A 15,360-nucleotide genomic window follows, 5' to 3' on the forward strand; every position below is an offset into this window, starting at 1 on the left:
ACTAATAACTAAACTAATAAGGAAAAAGTTCTGCACTTCTGCACGTTTGATTTTCAAAACAAGTACACGGTTTTGTTATCATGAGGTTTGGTGACGTGCACAGGGAGATTTTCTGCCTCGGGAGTCATGCAGTCTCTTCACATGGAGTCAAAGCATGGCTGACTTGGCGTACGCACCTTTCTTCATCTGTTATTGCCGGTGTAGTCTTAGCCATATTGAGCTCCCGTTTCCTTCTATCATCGCACTTCCTTTTTCTCTTTGCCATCGCCAGTACCCTTCAGTGGTGGCGTCACTAAAAATGCCAAAGAAAAAGCACTTGTGGAGTTAATGCTTTTAGAGAGCTGAAGTTTCATGACCTTCTGTCCCGGCTGAAGCGGCAATTCTGATAAAAATGTATGTCAGTGAACACTTTTGTATATGCTGCGCCTCTGTCACTCAACAATCCAGTAGTTTATTATGAATATTTTTTTAATAAGCACTTTTGTATAACAGTTAAGATTGTTAAAATGTTACTAACAACCATACACTTACTAATGATTTCACGGTGGCCACCGTTTGACCCTGGAACAGATAATTTGTATCTACATTATTTTCAATGAGAATAAATATCACTTTGCCTGTAAATAACTTAATATTGACAGTACCACATGTTCCCACTTTGGATTATGTTATAAGCTTATCTTTATTATCGTATGCCTCATGATTTTGTTGTTTTTTTTATTATTATTATTATTCTAATTCTAATTCTTATTCTAATAATAATTACTATTGCAGTTGATAGGACAGATAGTGAATCTTTGATTGCAGCCTAACATCATCAGCGTGTTGTTGGTTTGGTCCACGTGGAGGAAGCCAGCAGTTCGGTGACGTAAAACAGCGTACGACGTCTCACTCTACTCTGATTTCTCTCACCCTTTGTTGAGCCTAAAAGAAGCGAAACTTATTTTGTAAAGTAAATTCCCTTCCGGATGACCATGACGTTTGGCTATGAAAGCGTTTCCTAGCAGTCTTTCAGCGTTATTTTTTTGGTAATATAATTTAGGACACTTATTTTGAAGGTAGGGCTTTTAGCGGAAACATGTCTCAGGTGGTTCCTGTTGCCACCGCGTACTCCTCTGACATGTACACAAATGACACACGCATACATTGGCGGTGCCTATCAATGCAACCGACACACACTGGCAGACACACACAAACATACAGGTACGTACACACTACTTGAAGACGACACGCTGACCGCAAGTATGGGCGTCCTCATCTCCCGCCTCTTCTCCGTGTTTACATCCAAAACTCCCGCCAGGATCCTGATGGGTGAGCTAAATTGTACTTTCATATCTGTTGTTTCTAATGTAAATGCATTAATTGTGAAATTGATATCATTAGGCACTTATGGAGAAAGTGTTTTAGAAAGCTTTTAGTCATTATAGTCAAGTCATTTCATAGAAGTATGAAATATCATAATGATGAAAATAGAAGAATCTAAATAAAAAATATGCACAACTGGTGGAAAATGATGTTTAAATGATCGCCCTTCTCCTTATGTCTCTGAGGTCCAAGTAAAAGGCTAAAGCAATGGCTAATTTCAGTTTGCTTTCAGTTATGTCGACAACTGGGCAGTCAAGATATGCATGAGCATGAGTATGAATTCCCCAAGTAGTTATTGTTCTGTGTTTGTACTTGGACAGTGGGTCTGGATGCTGCTGGTAAAACCACTCTGCTGTACAGAATGAAGCTGGCTGAGGTGGTCACCACCATCCCTACTGTGGGTCAGGAACGCCACTTTTTAAACAACTCCATTCACAATCATGACATTGACTATAAGAGTGACATGTGGTCAGTGACTTGTGTTGTTGTTGTGTACAGGCTTTAACGTGGAGACTGTTGAATATAAAAACATCTCTTTCACTGTTTGGGACGTCGGCGGTCAAACTATCATCAGACCACTCTGGAAACACTACTACGTTAATACGCAAGTAAGTACACAATACTACATTAACACACAAGCGGGTAGACGTTACACTGACACATAAATAAGTGCACACTCCTGCATTAACACACACGTAGGTACACAATACTACATTAACACACAAATAAGCACACGCGACTACGCTGGAACACAAGTAAGTACACACAACTACGCTAGAACACAAGTAAGTGCATGCTACTACATGAACACGCAAGTAAGCACACACAATTGCATTGACACACCAGTAAGGAAACATCACTGACAAAGTAGTACATTAAAATGTAACTACATTACAAAAATAGTAGTACATTAACACAAAACTACTTAAACATGGAAATAATTCAACCGACGATTACATTAACACAAAACTACATTAACACAGAAGGACAAAAACACGCAACTACAGAAAGTGCAGTAACACACAGGTAAGGAGTGACGACGACAGCAACAATCGTTACACTAGCTTGTGTTATGTAATTGACTATAGAGCAGTGATTCATCTGTGAAATGATTATGTATGAATTTAATGATCACAATCTACCTAGCAGCAAGACAAAAGAATGAGAAATGTCGCTACAAATGTCAATTTTTTACAAGATATTATTGTTACTTCATTGTTGTTGTACAGCAGTAGTACAAGCATACAGTAAGATAGTTTAAAAGTTTTTACCAGTATAAAGAAGATGTCTTTGTACCTGTTTAGGGTCTTATATTTGTGGTGGACAGCAACGACCCTCAGAGAATCAAAGAGGCCGCTGAGGAGCTGCACTGCATGGTAACGCACATGAAAACATGACGTATTTATTCATATTTCATTGTGGTAACTGTGCTGCGTTGTCGCAGCTAGAAGAGGACCAGCTGAGAAACGTGGCCTTGCTGATATTTGCCAACAAACAAGACCTCCCTCACGCCATGTCTGTCAGTGAGGTCACCACGGCCCTGCGCCTGTCGGGGGTCTCACAGCCGGTACGTGACAACTTATACTTTAATGCTACACGTTATCCAATTATATGATGCAGGCTGTCCTCCAAGTTGTTCATATGTCAAATGCATGAATCTGTTTCAGGATCAAATTGTTGCGATAAAAAACATGTATTAAGTGCACAGCCTAGGCAATGTTTTAAGTTACATTTTAACACTTAGAAATATAAGTTAATCACGGTATATTATATGAATAAAACTACAAGACTTATTCCAATGCGAGCTTGTCGAGGTGAATAGAAGCCTCATGAATGTCGTTTGTGTGTGTGTGTGCAGTATTATGTTCAGGCTTCATGTGCGGTGAGTGGCACTGGTCTGGTGGAGGGTCTGGATTGGCTCTCCAAGGAGATCCTGAAACAGTCGTAGCTGACATGAAGGTGTTCCTGCTGCATCCACAGAGACGCACACAGATGGGTGCTGGAAACAATTGCTGACATGTTGGATGAATAAAGTGAAATTGTGTTTATTTCATGAAGTAATACAGGAGCTGTGCTGGCTCCTCCTCCTCTCAGGGTAGATGATGCTGATCTTCTCACTGCATTCTTGTTGCCTTTCATCCAATTTTGCACTTGGGCTCATCCTGTCTTCACAATGCTTTTGCACTTTAAAACACTTTATGTTCATATTGTACAAATATGATGTTTCTAGTGGAAGAGTTGATTTTGCTTGTTTCAGGATTTTCTTTATTATTATATTTGTGATGTTTGAGAATTTTTTTTATTCCACAATAAAGTTGTCAAGGGTGGACCAATTTGTGTTTTTTAAATTTTGAATATGAGTATGAGCTTTATTAATAGACGGAAAATATTTTTATGTGACTGCAGTATTAGCTTTTCATAATCATTCATTAGCTGGCTTATATTAATGCTTGTATTTAATCAGATTTTAAACACTTATATGTAAGTAAAGTATATGTGGATAGCTATGCTCATGCTCAGAGCATGATGAAGGTAGGTCGAAATGCAGGGCGGAATGTGTTGAGGTGTTGCCGGCAGGTTATCTTTCAGGAAAGGGACACCACTTTCGACATTTGTTTCATTTGTTTACAGTGAAACCAGCGATCTGAAGTTATCAAACGCGTTAAACAAGCCTCATAGCATAACTATTTCACAGTCATTTTATGTGTTCAATGTTGTATAAACAAGCCTCATAGTATAACTATTTCACAGTCATTTTATGTGTTCAATGTAATTTTATGTGTTCAATGTTGTATATTTTGCAACCACAAACGCAAAGTTGTATTTTGTCAAGATGTGTTTCCAAGATGGCCGCCGCACTAATGCATGCGCAGGGACTTTTAGCGGCTCCATTTTCGTATGCTATTAGGTGAGCACAATCAAATTAACACTTTTTCCAGGTTTGTAATCGCTGCAAAGTACTTTATGTTTTGCACAAACATATTGTACTGTGAATAGGATGACTGTAAGTCAAGTATAAACATGTCATTTGACCAGTTCGAGCGTTCAACAGTTCGGCTGTATGAGCTAGCCGTGCAAGTTAAGCCTTCAAGCTTAGAAAAAAGGCAAAAATATTTTTCGTATTTGCTACTTGAAATAGGTTACTTGTTAAAATCTTTTTCGTCGTGTTTCCACACAAAATATTTCACGTTAGCATGAGAGGTGCTGTCCCTCCTTGGCTAAAAAAAAATCCCCACCACCGGCGAGCATCAGTTTCCAATAACGGCTTCAAGAAACAGCTGTGTCTTAAGATGGATGAGTTTGTAGTTCGGGACGGAGTGTGAGTGGCATTAATGGCTGTTACACAGATAAGACGCTCTCTACAATTCGCAGTCATGCTGAACAGGAAGAAGGCGGGATATAGTAATTGGAACACTATGCCCCCATTACAGAACTTAACACAGACTAACGCCTTTCATTTCATATGCCAACTGTAGCAGAGTCAAGGTGGATGGAGTTAGTGCTTTATTCGTCTGTAAAAAGCAATTTAAGCCATTGATTAAATGACACTTATCACTGAGGCGTATTTACAGTCCAATATGGCGTCAGTAAAGTGCTGAACGGTCGATATGAGCTTTTCGCCTGCAGCAAAAACATACACAAAATCCAAACATTAATGTATCTATAGTAAACGTACAGATTTTGTCCTCTATCGTGAAGGTTGTGATTTCTGACCCAGAGATCTATCGTTATCATTCCTTGTAGATTTGAATACATTTGACACACTTCTTACTTCTGAGCCAAATAAAACGACTTTTTTTTTTTTTTTTACACAGTAATCATAGCACAGTACTTTCCATTATTATCGAGGAAGTGTACATTGAAACCTTTGAGGCTCTGCCGTGGAGCCAACCTTTGACCTCAGTGCTCAGTAGAATCAAAATGGAAGCTCAAGGGCCAGGCGGCAGCGGTCATGTATGCAATGTGGTGCTTTTGGGTTGGAAAGTGACTGAGCTTGAACATACACCATTAATACTGGTGTGCCCTTGGAAGCTGCAGTGACTGCCTTAGAGAAAGCTCGTTTAAAAAAGTGCCACAGAGGACATTAAAAAAAAAAATCCTAAGAGTGCTCAACTCTCACTAGTGGACCGATCAGTCGGCAGCGGCTGTAGGCAGAGCTTAGTATCCAAACTGAACATGAGAAAGGGGCGGGTCTGTTTCTGGGTCTGCTTCACCTCCTTGCAGCTTGTTTATAAAAGGAAATTACACAATAAGGTTGATTTTGTAGCTGCATGTTTTTCAGGAGCCTGTATAAAAGCATTGTTCAGAACCTAGAGTCAGTAACTAGAGATGTAGGGCTTGTTTTTCATTCCCAGGCAGCCCAGACGGGCGGGTGTTGATTCCTGAGCATGGACTCGAGTGTTGGTGCTGTACGGGGGTCAAACATGCATTCTTTCATGTATTGTCAGGCTTCCGACTCGTCCTTCTTCTTGCCCTCCTCCCCCGCTGCATCGCTGTCCTCTGATTGGCTGTTGCTCAGCACCACAAAGTGTCCATCGCCTGCTGTTGGATTACCAGGGCGACTTGAGGCGGCGATGAGGCGACTCTGCTCCTCCAGATCCTGAAAGACGGCAAAGAGACAAGGTGAGCGAGCTCTACCGAGGGAGTCAAAAACTACAAGGCCACCTTCTCTATTTGTTTCTGCTTGCTAAGCTCCTCCTGCTGCTTCTCTTTGGCCTTGTCCTCCTCCTTCCTCTTCTCTGCCGCCTTGCGGTCCTACCACATGACGGGAGCAGTGTCTCACACTCAAAGGCAACAGGCCAGTAATAAGATCAAGGTGAGCCTCACCAGCGTAGAGTGGAGGGCAATCTGCTTGGCCAGGCCGATACTGTCGCAGATCTGAAATGTAACACAAGTTCTGCTGTTACACAAGTTCAATACAAAGTTTGTTACAGAGCACCAATTCACAAGAAAAGAAGAATTTGGACACAGTCAATGAAAAACCCAAATGTTCAACAGAACCTCCTCCTTTACACCCCTGGCTCATTGTATGTGCCATCACTTCATAACACTGCTACTGACTGAGTTGTATTTTGTATTGTTCAAGGTGGCTTCACAACCTTCTCGCCGTCATCGTTGGACTCGAAGATGTAGCACACGGCTCGGTTGTTGGGCCGCCCGCTCGCCGCCTGGAGGATGAATCCAAACAGCCTCTTGTTGTCCTGGTGGGACGACGACTGAAGCACGCTGCCCAGGGGGAACTAGCGGACACCACAACAACTGGTTGAAGCAGGACCGTGGAGGCTGCATGCTGCATTTGTAAGCATCCACCTACCCAGAGTCGAGTAACTTGTGTCTGGGGATCGATGAGCCTGCAGAGCAACATACATCAGGTGACCACACGCGCGCACACACACGCATATATAACACAAAGATGGGTTCATACTTGAGGCAATCGCAGGTGACCAGCAGGTGCGACTCGGTCATCCTGAAGATGTTGTGGATGGCCCGAGCCGCCAGGATCTGCCTCATGGTCTCAGGGATGACATCTGCTGACTCAGCAGTCTTCACCTCCATCGAGCCCAGGAAGCGAACGATGAAGAGCTGGTGAAGGATAGAGTCTGGAAAATACCCCAAAATATGAATGGCAAATGCCCAGCTTGCCAAGCAGCCTCAGATTGTGCGTTGTCGTCCCCAATGCCCACCACGGGCAATAGTGAGCTCTATTCAAGCATGCTTTAAAAGTTCACAAGCCATGTTTACAATCATTTAGAAAACTCCAAACTAAACTATGGAGAACTTATACCTTCATTGTCCTCAACTGGGTTGTCACCTGACTCTCCGAATGGATTACTTCTCCTGTGAGTACACGTACGTACACAGGCACACGCATAAACACAATTAATTTGATTTAAAATAATTCAATTATTGATTCAAATACAAAAGTCATCAGCTTCTTTAGATTGACACAAACCTGCCAGACTGAGCTGCCGTCTTGCTGTGTCCAGAGTTGTCTTCACTGACGGGCGAGATGATGTCAAACTGGATGGGCGTGTCAGGGGCAACCAGGGCGTCCAATGAGAGCACCGAGAGGGCGGGCGAGGGCTCAGAGCCTACAGAGCTGATGCTTGCTCGTCCCACGCTCCCCTTGCTGTCATGGGGAGTGAGACAGGTGGAGGAGAGTTCTGTTAGGGTGCTGGTCTGAGTGTGTCCTGTCGTGTGTTGATACACACACACACTGCTCACCTTGCTGGCCGCATGCTGTCATGTCTCTGCTGGAAAGATGGTGACGGCGTCACTGCCTCAATAGCTGATTGGTTGACTCTAGCTGCCACTTCCTGTCGGTAAAAGACAACATCAGCTGGGAATGGACATGGAAGGGATAGCTGCTTTTAGGCTAGGTCCACACTGCAGGCCAATTCAAATTTTTTTGCTCATATGTGACCTGTATCAGATTTTTTCCATTTCAGTGTGAACAGCACAATTCAGATTTTTTCAAATGCGACTCACGCCTCATTCTACGTGGATATAAAGCCGGTATGTATGCGATGCGACTGCAGTATAAACGGTCAGGCTGCATATATCCGACCTAAACGTCATCGAAAGACGTGTACTCGAAAAATTATTTTTAAAAAGTCAGTGAAGCGGGTCACGGTTCCTGCCCCACACACGCTCCTCGGAACAGACATTGCTGCAAGTTCTCCACATACTGCCATAGCCAAAATTCTTGTGCGCTTTCTTCTTAACCTGCTGTGCAGGATCATTTGGTTGAGCAAAATTCTTGAAATTGCCACAAACGCGCCAAGGAGTGCACACACTGCCGTAGTCTTTACTTCCATAAACACACGGAAAGGAGTGTGACATCGTGCTTTTGAGCATGCACGTCACTTCCTGGACGCTTTGCACTCACATTGACAAGTCGCATTTCTTTGGTAGTATGAACGACCACATAAAAAATCTGATTTATTGGGAAATGGTCTTTCACTTGTATAGCGCTTTTCCACCGACAAGGCACTCAAAGCGCTTTGACACTGCTAGCACATTCACCTACTGATGACGCAGCATCAGGAACAACTGGGGGTTCAGTATGTTGCCCAAGGACACTTTGACACGATCAAGGGAGGACGGAGGCTTGAACCCGCAAACTTTAGGTTACCATCTTACCACCTGAGCCGTGCCGCTCAAAAAAACTGAACAAAAAAATCTGAATTGGTCATCATACCGTGCAGTGTGAACATAGCCTAAGTCCATCGCACACCTCTGCGTTCTCGCTCAGGTAGATGCGGCGAGAGATGTTGTTGATGGTGGCGATCCACTAGCGAGCAACAAGCAGAGCGGTGAGGGAACATCCATCAACCCAAATCATTTGTCAGTTAAACTAATTACCTCCTCGCAGTCCTTTCTGCTCTGTGCCTGCAGTGTCACAACTCTTGACAGAGCGCAAATAAAAACATGAAATTTACTTTGCGGTCCAGTGGGCGGTGGGGCCACTTAGGGACGGGACAGCTCTTACTTTTTGCCATCGAAGGACGTGACCTGGAAGCAGAAGCGGCGGTCGTCACAGTCCACAGCCATGACAGAGGCATTGTCCAGGTCGGTAACCAGGCCACCCGCCACTTCGGCCCGGCCCTGCTGCATCAAGTTGCCTCCTTGCGTGAAGAAATACTGACGTTCCCAGGACGACGACACCAGGCCTGTCTTACTGAGGGGCACACGGACACATTATTAAGCTCTTTATTAGCATTTACGACTACTAACATGGGAACATGAGTAAAATATTAAAACTGTGTACTTACTTGCGAATGTAGAGGTAGCCATGCTTCCTGGTGAGGTTTCGATAGACGGGTGAGTGGACTGGGTCCGGGTCGCATGGTGCGTACAGAGGGTCACATAAACTCTCCATCTGTTGAATGGTCTCCTGCATCTGGCCCAATTCCTCATCCATCTCTCGACGAACGCTACACACACACACACACGGGTCGCTTTTCATTATTAGTAGCTCTCACAACGCACTTAAAAAGTATTAAGTTACTATTATAATACTAACCCCAAGTTATTATGTTATTAAGGTCTTGAAATAGGCACTAAACTTCTTGATGTGATACTAGTTTAGCTTAAATGAGGTTTCAAAACACTTTATGCATGCTGTCATCTATTTTCCACCAAGAATCAACTTTTTTTGCCCTAGCAAAAAGACTTGCACAGCTGGAAAAGTGTCTTACTTTTGGACACTGGTTCCGATAGTGGCCAGGAAGTCCTCCCACTGCTGGGTGAGGTTTTCCGAACCCAGTTTAAAGAAACTTATCTGCAAAGAAGGGACATATGTACAGGGAAGTCTTGTAAGCAAAAGAAAAGAAGCAAAAAGGCAGCAACATTCAAGGCTACGAGCTAAACGTCTTGACATCAGTTACACAAGTCAAGCATGATAAAATAAAGTTGTGATTCTTGTCTAGTAGCCAAGTGGCTGTCCAGCACTGAACAAAGCGGTACTGAAGTTATTGCGTTGACGCCATTTATTTTACACTACTCCGTGTTCTGTAGACACACAGAAGTGCAATACTTAACTAAAATACGACTTAAATTAACGAAATTCATGTTAACTTTCAATTTTGATTCTGTTTTGAGCATGTTTAGGCAGAAAATTAGCTTGGCGTGAATAAATTGCGCCCTCTGCTGTTCGCTACCTTGTAGTACAATTCATTATACCACATGATCAACAAAATTCCGAAATATTAAAAATCTATCAATCCATTTAGCGGCACCATGTATTGTTATGATCAAATTATTGCGTGCATGCCAACCTGGGCTTGCATGTAGCCAAGCAGCGGCTCCAGCAGCGCCATCTTCTTCTTGTACTGCAGTGTGTTGAGGGAGCAGAAGTAGTGCATCATGGTCTGGTGCTGCTTCTTGCGCGAGGTGTACACATCCTCCACCGCCTCAGCCCGCATCTGCCACACACAAGACAACCATTTCGCACACAATCTTGTCATGTTTACCAACACGTGAAGTCTCCTTTGTAGGAGTTACCTTGTCATTGTCCTTCTTTTTCGACAGGCGACTGTATCTGTTGATTGCTATGTCGTGATCTGCAGGAATAAGAAGGCAACATAATTGGGTTTAGATGCTCATGTGTAGAGTCTTTTATTGTTTTAACACATTGATATTGTTACCGTCACTGGATATTTGGAAGACCTCTTTCAGGGTGAGAATCTCTGCAAAGACAAAAACAACATTTTCAGTAGTTTGTTGCTCTAGTGATGTTGTCATTTAATGGATTGTCTGACGATACCTTTCAGGTCTCTCTCTTTGAACTGACTTATGGGAAACATCATGGCATCGGCAAGCTGGGTGGACAAGACGGCGTGACAGGAGCTCAACTGTGAAACCAAAGAACGGTAGAGCATTCAACATGAGAAGTGAACAGTGGCGATATGTATGATGTTTTGTTTTTTTTTTCATGCACCTCATCGATGACTTTTGCGAACTGCTGCAGGGTGGAGCTCATCACCTCGTCATCGCCCCCTAAAGGAAAACGCTTTGGACAGCAGCAACAAACTGGATTAATGGTTTGGATTATACAGTGTCTGACTAAAGTCTTGTCACTTATCCAGGTTGTAGGAACAATAAATAATAACTTCACTTTTAAGGACTCATTTGGAATCAGAAATAGCTTCTGTGATAGGCAAAAGCCTCTAGATTATGCTTATAGCAAAATAAGGTCTTGTATTATTCATTGAGTTTTGTCTTTTAATTGGGACAAAACAGTCTATTGTGCCTGGAAAAGTCTTGTCGCATATCAAAATAATGTTATGAATAATTTTCCTTTGAAAACACAAACCTGCTACAAAGACATCAGAATATATAAGCCGGGTGCCTTGGTAAGAAAAAATATTGTGTATGATTCGCGTGAGCTTGGAGGACTCCACCACACATCTCAGCAATGACTCAAATAATGAATTGATAAAGTCATCTGGAATGACTGGCAAAGAAAGCAGTCTTGCACAACTCCCAGACTTCATGAAGATTCCTTGCTTTCATCGTCCAAGCTTCCTCCTTCATCTAACCCCAAACATGCTCAATTATGTTCATGTCTGGTGGCTGGGCTGGGCTGTGTGGAAGCTGAAGTGTGACAAGGAGCGACACTCCTGAAGAATTTGCCCTCTCGTAATTTGGAAGGTATTGGGCTACAAGAATTTAGAGAGAAGTAAACAATAGTGTTGGATTTGCCCACAGCTTGCATAAAAGGATGGACGGTGGAAAAGTGGCAGATGGTTAATTTTTCTGATGAATCATTCATTAAACTGCATCCCAATCACCACAAATACTGCAAAAGACCTGAACCCAGCATGAACCCAAGATTCACCCAGAAAACAGTCAAGTTTGAAGTAGGAATATCATGGCTTGCGGTTACATGCAGTATGGGAGCGAGCAAGAGATTTGCAGAGTGGATGGTTTCATTAACAGCCTGAAGTATCAAAAAAATACATGCTGCCCATTACCTTCCAAATCACAAGAGAAAGCAAAATCTTCAGCAGGATGGCGCCCTTTCTCATACTTCAGCCTCCACATTAAAGTTCTAGATATTGACTAAGTCAATATGCTCCGGGATTGGCCAGCCCAGTCACCAGACACGAACATAATAGAGCGTGTTTGAAGTTAGATGAAGAAGTAGGCCTGGAAGATGAAACCAAAGAATTTTGATGAAGTATGGGAGTCATGCAGGACTGCTTTCTTTGCCATTCCAGATAATTTTATCAATTAGTTATTGGAGTCATTGCTGAGACGTATGGATGGAGTCCTCCGGGCTCATGGAAGTCATACACAATATTCATTTGTCTCACCAAGGCACCCTGACTTTATCTAATGTTTTCGGAGCATGTTTGTGCTTTCAAAGGAAAATATAATTTCTACCATACATTATGGCTCCAGCATACCCCTGCGACCCTAATGAGGAGAAGCGGTATAGAAAATGAATGGATGGATGGATGATTTTGGTATGCGACAAGACTTTTGTCTGACCTTACTGCCCTCACTAGATGATAAAACACAATGAATGATACAAGACTATTTAGCTATAATAAGCATCATCTAGAGCAGGGGTTTCAAACTTGTGGCCCGTGGGCCATTTGCGGCCCACCGAGTCACATTTTGTGGCCCGCGACTTGTCTTCAAAGATTACTGTATTACGGCCTGCGACAAGCCAATGTTACTCGTAGGATGCACACATAAGGCTACACTGAACTAAGAGTGTCTGTGTAGGCTCTCAGTTGTACAGGAGTTGTCCATCGAAAGCTCTTCGGATGAGGAGCGAAACGTCCGACACCTTCTTCACAGAAGTACAGATGACGTCTCAAGAAGCCTTTTCCTCGATGAACTAAGAGTGAGTGAGTCACTTAAAAAATGTGGTAAAAAATTCCACCCATTTTTTGTGCCGCTTGTCTTCATTAGGGTCACGGGTAAGCTGGAGCCTATCCCAGCTGAATGCAGCAAAATATAAACTGTGAAATTATTTATTTATTTATTTGATTCACCCTATTACTGTATCAAGATATTATTGTTGATGTGAGCCATGTATCGCGTGTCGCATCGTGAGGAACCCCAAGATTCCCAGCCCTACTCCCAATACTTGATGCGGCCCAGCCTCACTCAGACTCTACCTCCAGCGGCCCCCAGGTAAATGGTATTTGAGATCCCTGATCTAGAGGCTTTTGCCTTTCAAATAAGCAATTTCTGAATCCAAATGAGCAACTAAAGTAAAGTTATTGATTGTTCCTACAGCTTGGACAAGTGGGAAGACTTGTCAGGTACTGTACTTCTGACACACACACAAAAAGCAGCATAAAAACTCAAGTCAGTCTAACAAAACCATGCGTTAACATTGATAAAGCTGGTGGAAGGCGTGATATGGCTGACTTGTTAAGTGGCTGCAATTGTTAGCATGCTGGTAACAAAGTGGCAACTACAACGCTTTTGGTTTCTTGAACAACCAAAATGAAACACTGACTTTCCTTAATATTTTTACAGTATGTCCATTTTAATCATATTTGAATGTTCTTCATGCAAACATCCCCCCTAATGGCTGTGAGCAGCACATGGCGGACGAGGTTAGTACAGTCCAGTAGGTGCTTTGACATGATGCCACGACATTGCTGGCGCATCACACGCTTTCTAGACTATGATGCTACCTTTGAAATTGTCATTTAAAAAGGTTTGGACTAACAGTACACACTTTTCTCATATTATGAGATTTAAATGAAAACATGGGGAAGTGCAAAACCTGTTTGTCATATTCTTTCAGCAGTCTGGATGTCAGATGTGTGGCAGCGCTCAGCTCATTCTGAAAGAACACACAGCAAAGCGGTCACATGTTGTGGTTTTTCCCCCACTGGCAATGCTTCTGCACTTGTGAAACGTGCCTATGTGAGTGTTTACGTACCTGGGCGTCATATATCCTGTGCATGGCCTGATAAAGCTGTGTGCAGTAGTTGGCGATGGCAGCCGTGTCCTCTTCAAACACCCCAAGCAGAGAGCGCGTCTATCAAGATAAAAGGGGTGAAGATTGCCACAATCAAACCAGCAGTCTTCCACTTGCTGGATGTCCAATTTACACAGTCCGTCTTACCTACAAATTAAAAGCGGCGACAGTGTAAAAAGGACTGATTTGTGATGTAGATGCTTATCTGAGATGTTGAGGTCAGACAAAGCGGGAAGTGACCGTTCGGTGACGTCACAGCAGGTGTAGCACAAGCAGGTACATCCCACTTAGCAAGGATTCTGTAGCCCTCGTTAAACAAATACAGTACAGAACGTAGCACAGTGCTTCGCGTCCACAAGGAACTAGCCTTAGGGCGGCTAGGGAAGCAGCATGCTAACGGCTCGTTCAAGGAGACGCCTCCCTAAAGTCGTGATGGAAATATCCATCAGCTGATGTGTCACTGTGGCCCCCGACGAGCCCCAGCTGGCTGCTTGACAGCTGTGCTTTACATCAACCAGCTTCTAATCGTAAGAAAGTATCTTGAAAGTGAAAGCCCCTTTGCTAGCGGTTGACAATTACTGTTAGCTTAGTAGCAGGAGCGGCTAGCGTTAGCATGCTATCGTGAAGCTTCCAATGAGGACCGTTTGTTTTGTTTACTTTACCTGCGGACTGTCCTCCAGTGTCTCCTCGATTGGCAGCTTCTCTATCCCGGGCATGGCTGTTGCTGACTGGTGCGTCAATAATAGTTCCCAATCGACGACAGAAAACACACAACAAATTAGCCCGTCAACTCCCACTTTTATGATTTTTTTGGTGACGCGGACTCCACAACAGTCCCCGAACTACTCCTCCTGCAGCTTGATTTTGATTGGACAGACAAAATCATCCATGCTTTTGATTGGCTCTTTTGTTAAAATGTAAAGGCGCCATTGTGGCTCTGAGTAGGCTCGCCTCTTCTATCCTTAACCCGTACAACACAGAGCCAAAATGGCGGCCCGTCAGGAATAAAGTGTGTGATTTCTTTATTGGGTAGTTGTACATTTGGAGGAGCGTGTTTTTTGTTGTTGTTTTTGTGGTGTTTGTGGTTCTCGATATATATATATATATATAATATATGCACGCACGCCTGATCAAAATCTTAAGGCCAGTTGAAAAATTGCGATAATTTGCATTTTCCACATTTGAATCTTAATGAGGTTTTAAGTACAGCTACAATATGCAAAAACCAGAAGGCGGAGTGAGACAAAAAGCATTTTGAAAAAGTAATTTATTGAAAACAATTAAACTGAAATAGGTTGTTTATCAGCTGATCAAAAGTTTAAGACCACAGGCTATAAAAGCCAAAATCTGCTCAGAATTTTCATTTTCTGTCAACATTTTGAGCAGATTTAGGCTTTTATAGCAAATTCTTTAAAAAAAAAGCAAATTATAGCTTTATATATAAATTATAGCTAATATAATTTTTCAACTGGTCTTAAGATTTTGATTAGGAGTGTATATACATACATATACACACGCATACAGTATATACATACATATGT

The 15,360-nt window shown here is 42.8% G+C and overlaps 3 protein-coding genes across 14 annotated transcripts in view; 2 read left to right on the forward strand and 1 right to left on the reverse strand.

Annotated features, from left to right (window-relative positions):
* The first annotated feature begins 1,083 nt into the window (after nucleotides 1-1,083).
* Nucleotides 1,084-3,683, forward strand: LOC129185978 (ADP-ribosylation factor 4-like). The gene is made up of 6 exons (XM_054783710.1): nucleotides 1,084-1,311; nucleotides 1,686-1,766; nucleotides 1,864-1,973; nucleotides 2,670-2,741; nucleotides 2,810-2,932; nucleotides 3,224-3,683. The coding sequence occupies exons 1-6, from the start codon at nucleotides 1,131-1,133 to the stop codon at nucleotides 3,311-3,313; spliced, it is 657 nt and encodes a 218-aa protein (XP_054639685.1). The 5' UTR covers nucleotides 1,084-1,130; the 3' UTR covers nucleotides 3,314-3,683.
* On the reverse strand, nucleotides 3,631-14,686 carry appl1 (adaptor protein, phosphotyrosine interaction, PH domain and leucine zipper containing 1). Of its 3 annotated transcripts, none has more exons than XM_054783701.1 (22): nucleotides 14,482-14,685; nucleotides 13,781-13,879; nucleotides 13,622-13,681; nucleotides 10,808-10,879; nucleotides 10,634-10,721; nucleotides 10,515-10,556; nucleotides 10,372-10,430; nucleotides 10,146-10,292; nucleotides 9,567-9,649; nucleotides 9,141-9,302; nucleotides 8,858-9,046; nucleotides 8,731-8,773; nucleotides 8,567-8,659; nucleotides 7,591-7,682; nucleotides 7,319-7,495; nucleotides 7,151-7,203; nucleotides 6,791-6,965; nucleotides 6,680-6,716; nucleotides 6,465-6,605; nucleotides 6,193-6,243; nucleotides 6,031-6,120; nucleotides 3,677-5,965 (listed from the first exon to the last, which is right to left on the reverse strand). In XM_054783701.1, the coding sequence occupies exons 1-22, from the start codon at nucleotides 14,533-14,535 to the stop codon at nucleotides 5,810-5,812; spliced, it is 2,163 nt and encodes a 720-aa protein (XP_054639676.1). In that variant the 5' UTR covers nucleotides 14,536-14,685; the 3' UTR covers nucleotides 3,677-5,809. The 3 variants fall into 3 exon arrangements, with proteins under 3 accessions (XP_054639678.1, XP_054639676.1, XP_054639677.1); XM_054783702.1 differs by having other exon boundaries at nucleotides 3,681-5,965; nucleotides 8,603-8,659; XM_054783703.1 differs by lacking the exon at nucleotides 6,031-6,120 and having other exon boundaries at nucleotides 3,631-5,965; nucleotides 14,482-14,686.
* il17rd (interleukin 17 receptor D) overlaps nucleotides 5,696-15,360 on the forward strand; it is a 39,138-nt gene continuing 29,473 nt past the window's right edge. For 2 of the 10 annotated variants that reach the window (XM_054783689.1, XM_054783696.1), the window contains exons 1-7: nucleotides 5,696-5,988; nucleotides 6,452-6,737; nucleotides 10,641-10,739; nucleotides 10,838-10,910; nucleotides 12,604-13,017; nucleotides 13,123-13,148; nucleotides 13,643-13,764. The gene's annotated coding sequence lies outside the window, so the exon portion shown is untranslated. The other 8 variants (XM_054783692.1, XM_054783694.1, XM_054783695.1 and 5 more) reach the window with 8 other exon arrangements.

This window comes from Dunckerocampus dactyliophorus, chromosome 8 (assembly GCF_027744805.1).
Source record: "Dunckerocampus dactyliophorus isolate RoL2022-P2 chromosome 8, RoL_Ddac_1.1, whole genome shotgun sequence".
Classification (NCBI taxonomy): Eukaryota; Metazoa; Chordata; class Actinopteri; order Syngnathiformes; family Syngnathidae; genus Dunckerocampus; species Dunckerocampus dactyliophorus.

What these genes read in the sequence shown, in the direction of transcription:
- LOC129185978 (XM_054783710.1), top strand. Translation starts at nt 1,131, where the DNA reads ATGACACACGCATACATTGGCGGTGCCTATCAATGCAACCGACACACA. An exon ending in ACTACTACGTTAATACGCAA is followed by an intron (nt 1,974 to 2,669) that starts GTAAGTACACAA and finishes GTACCTGTTTAG; the next exon opens with GGTCTTATATTTGTGGTGGA. An exon ending in CTGAGGAGCTGCACTGCATG is followed by an intron (nt 2,742 to 2,809) that starts GTAACGCACATG and finishes GCGTTGTCGCAG; the next exon opens with CTAGAAGAGGACCAGCTGAG.
- appl1 (XM_054783701.1), bottom strand. Translation starts at nt 14,535, where the DNA reads ATGCCCGGGATAGAGAAGCTGCCAATCGAGGAGACACTGGAGGACAGT. An exon ending in TTGGCTACATGCAAGCCCAG is followed by an intron (nt 9,650 to 10,145) that starts GTTGGCATGCAC and finishes CCTTCTTTGCAG; the next exon opens with ATAAGTTTCTTTAAACTGGG. An exon ending in GGCTATGTTCACACTGCACG is followed by an intron (nt 7,683 to 8,566) that starts GTATGATGACCA and finishes TTTTACCGACAG; the next exon opens with GAAGTGGCAGCTAGAGTCAA.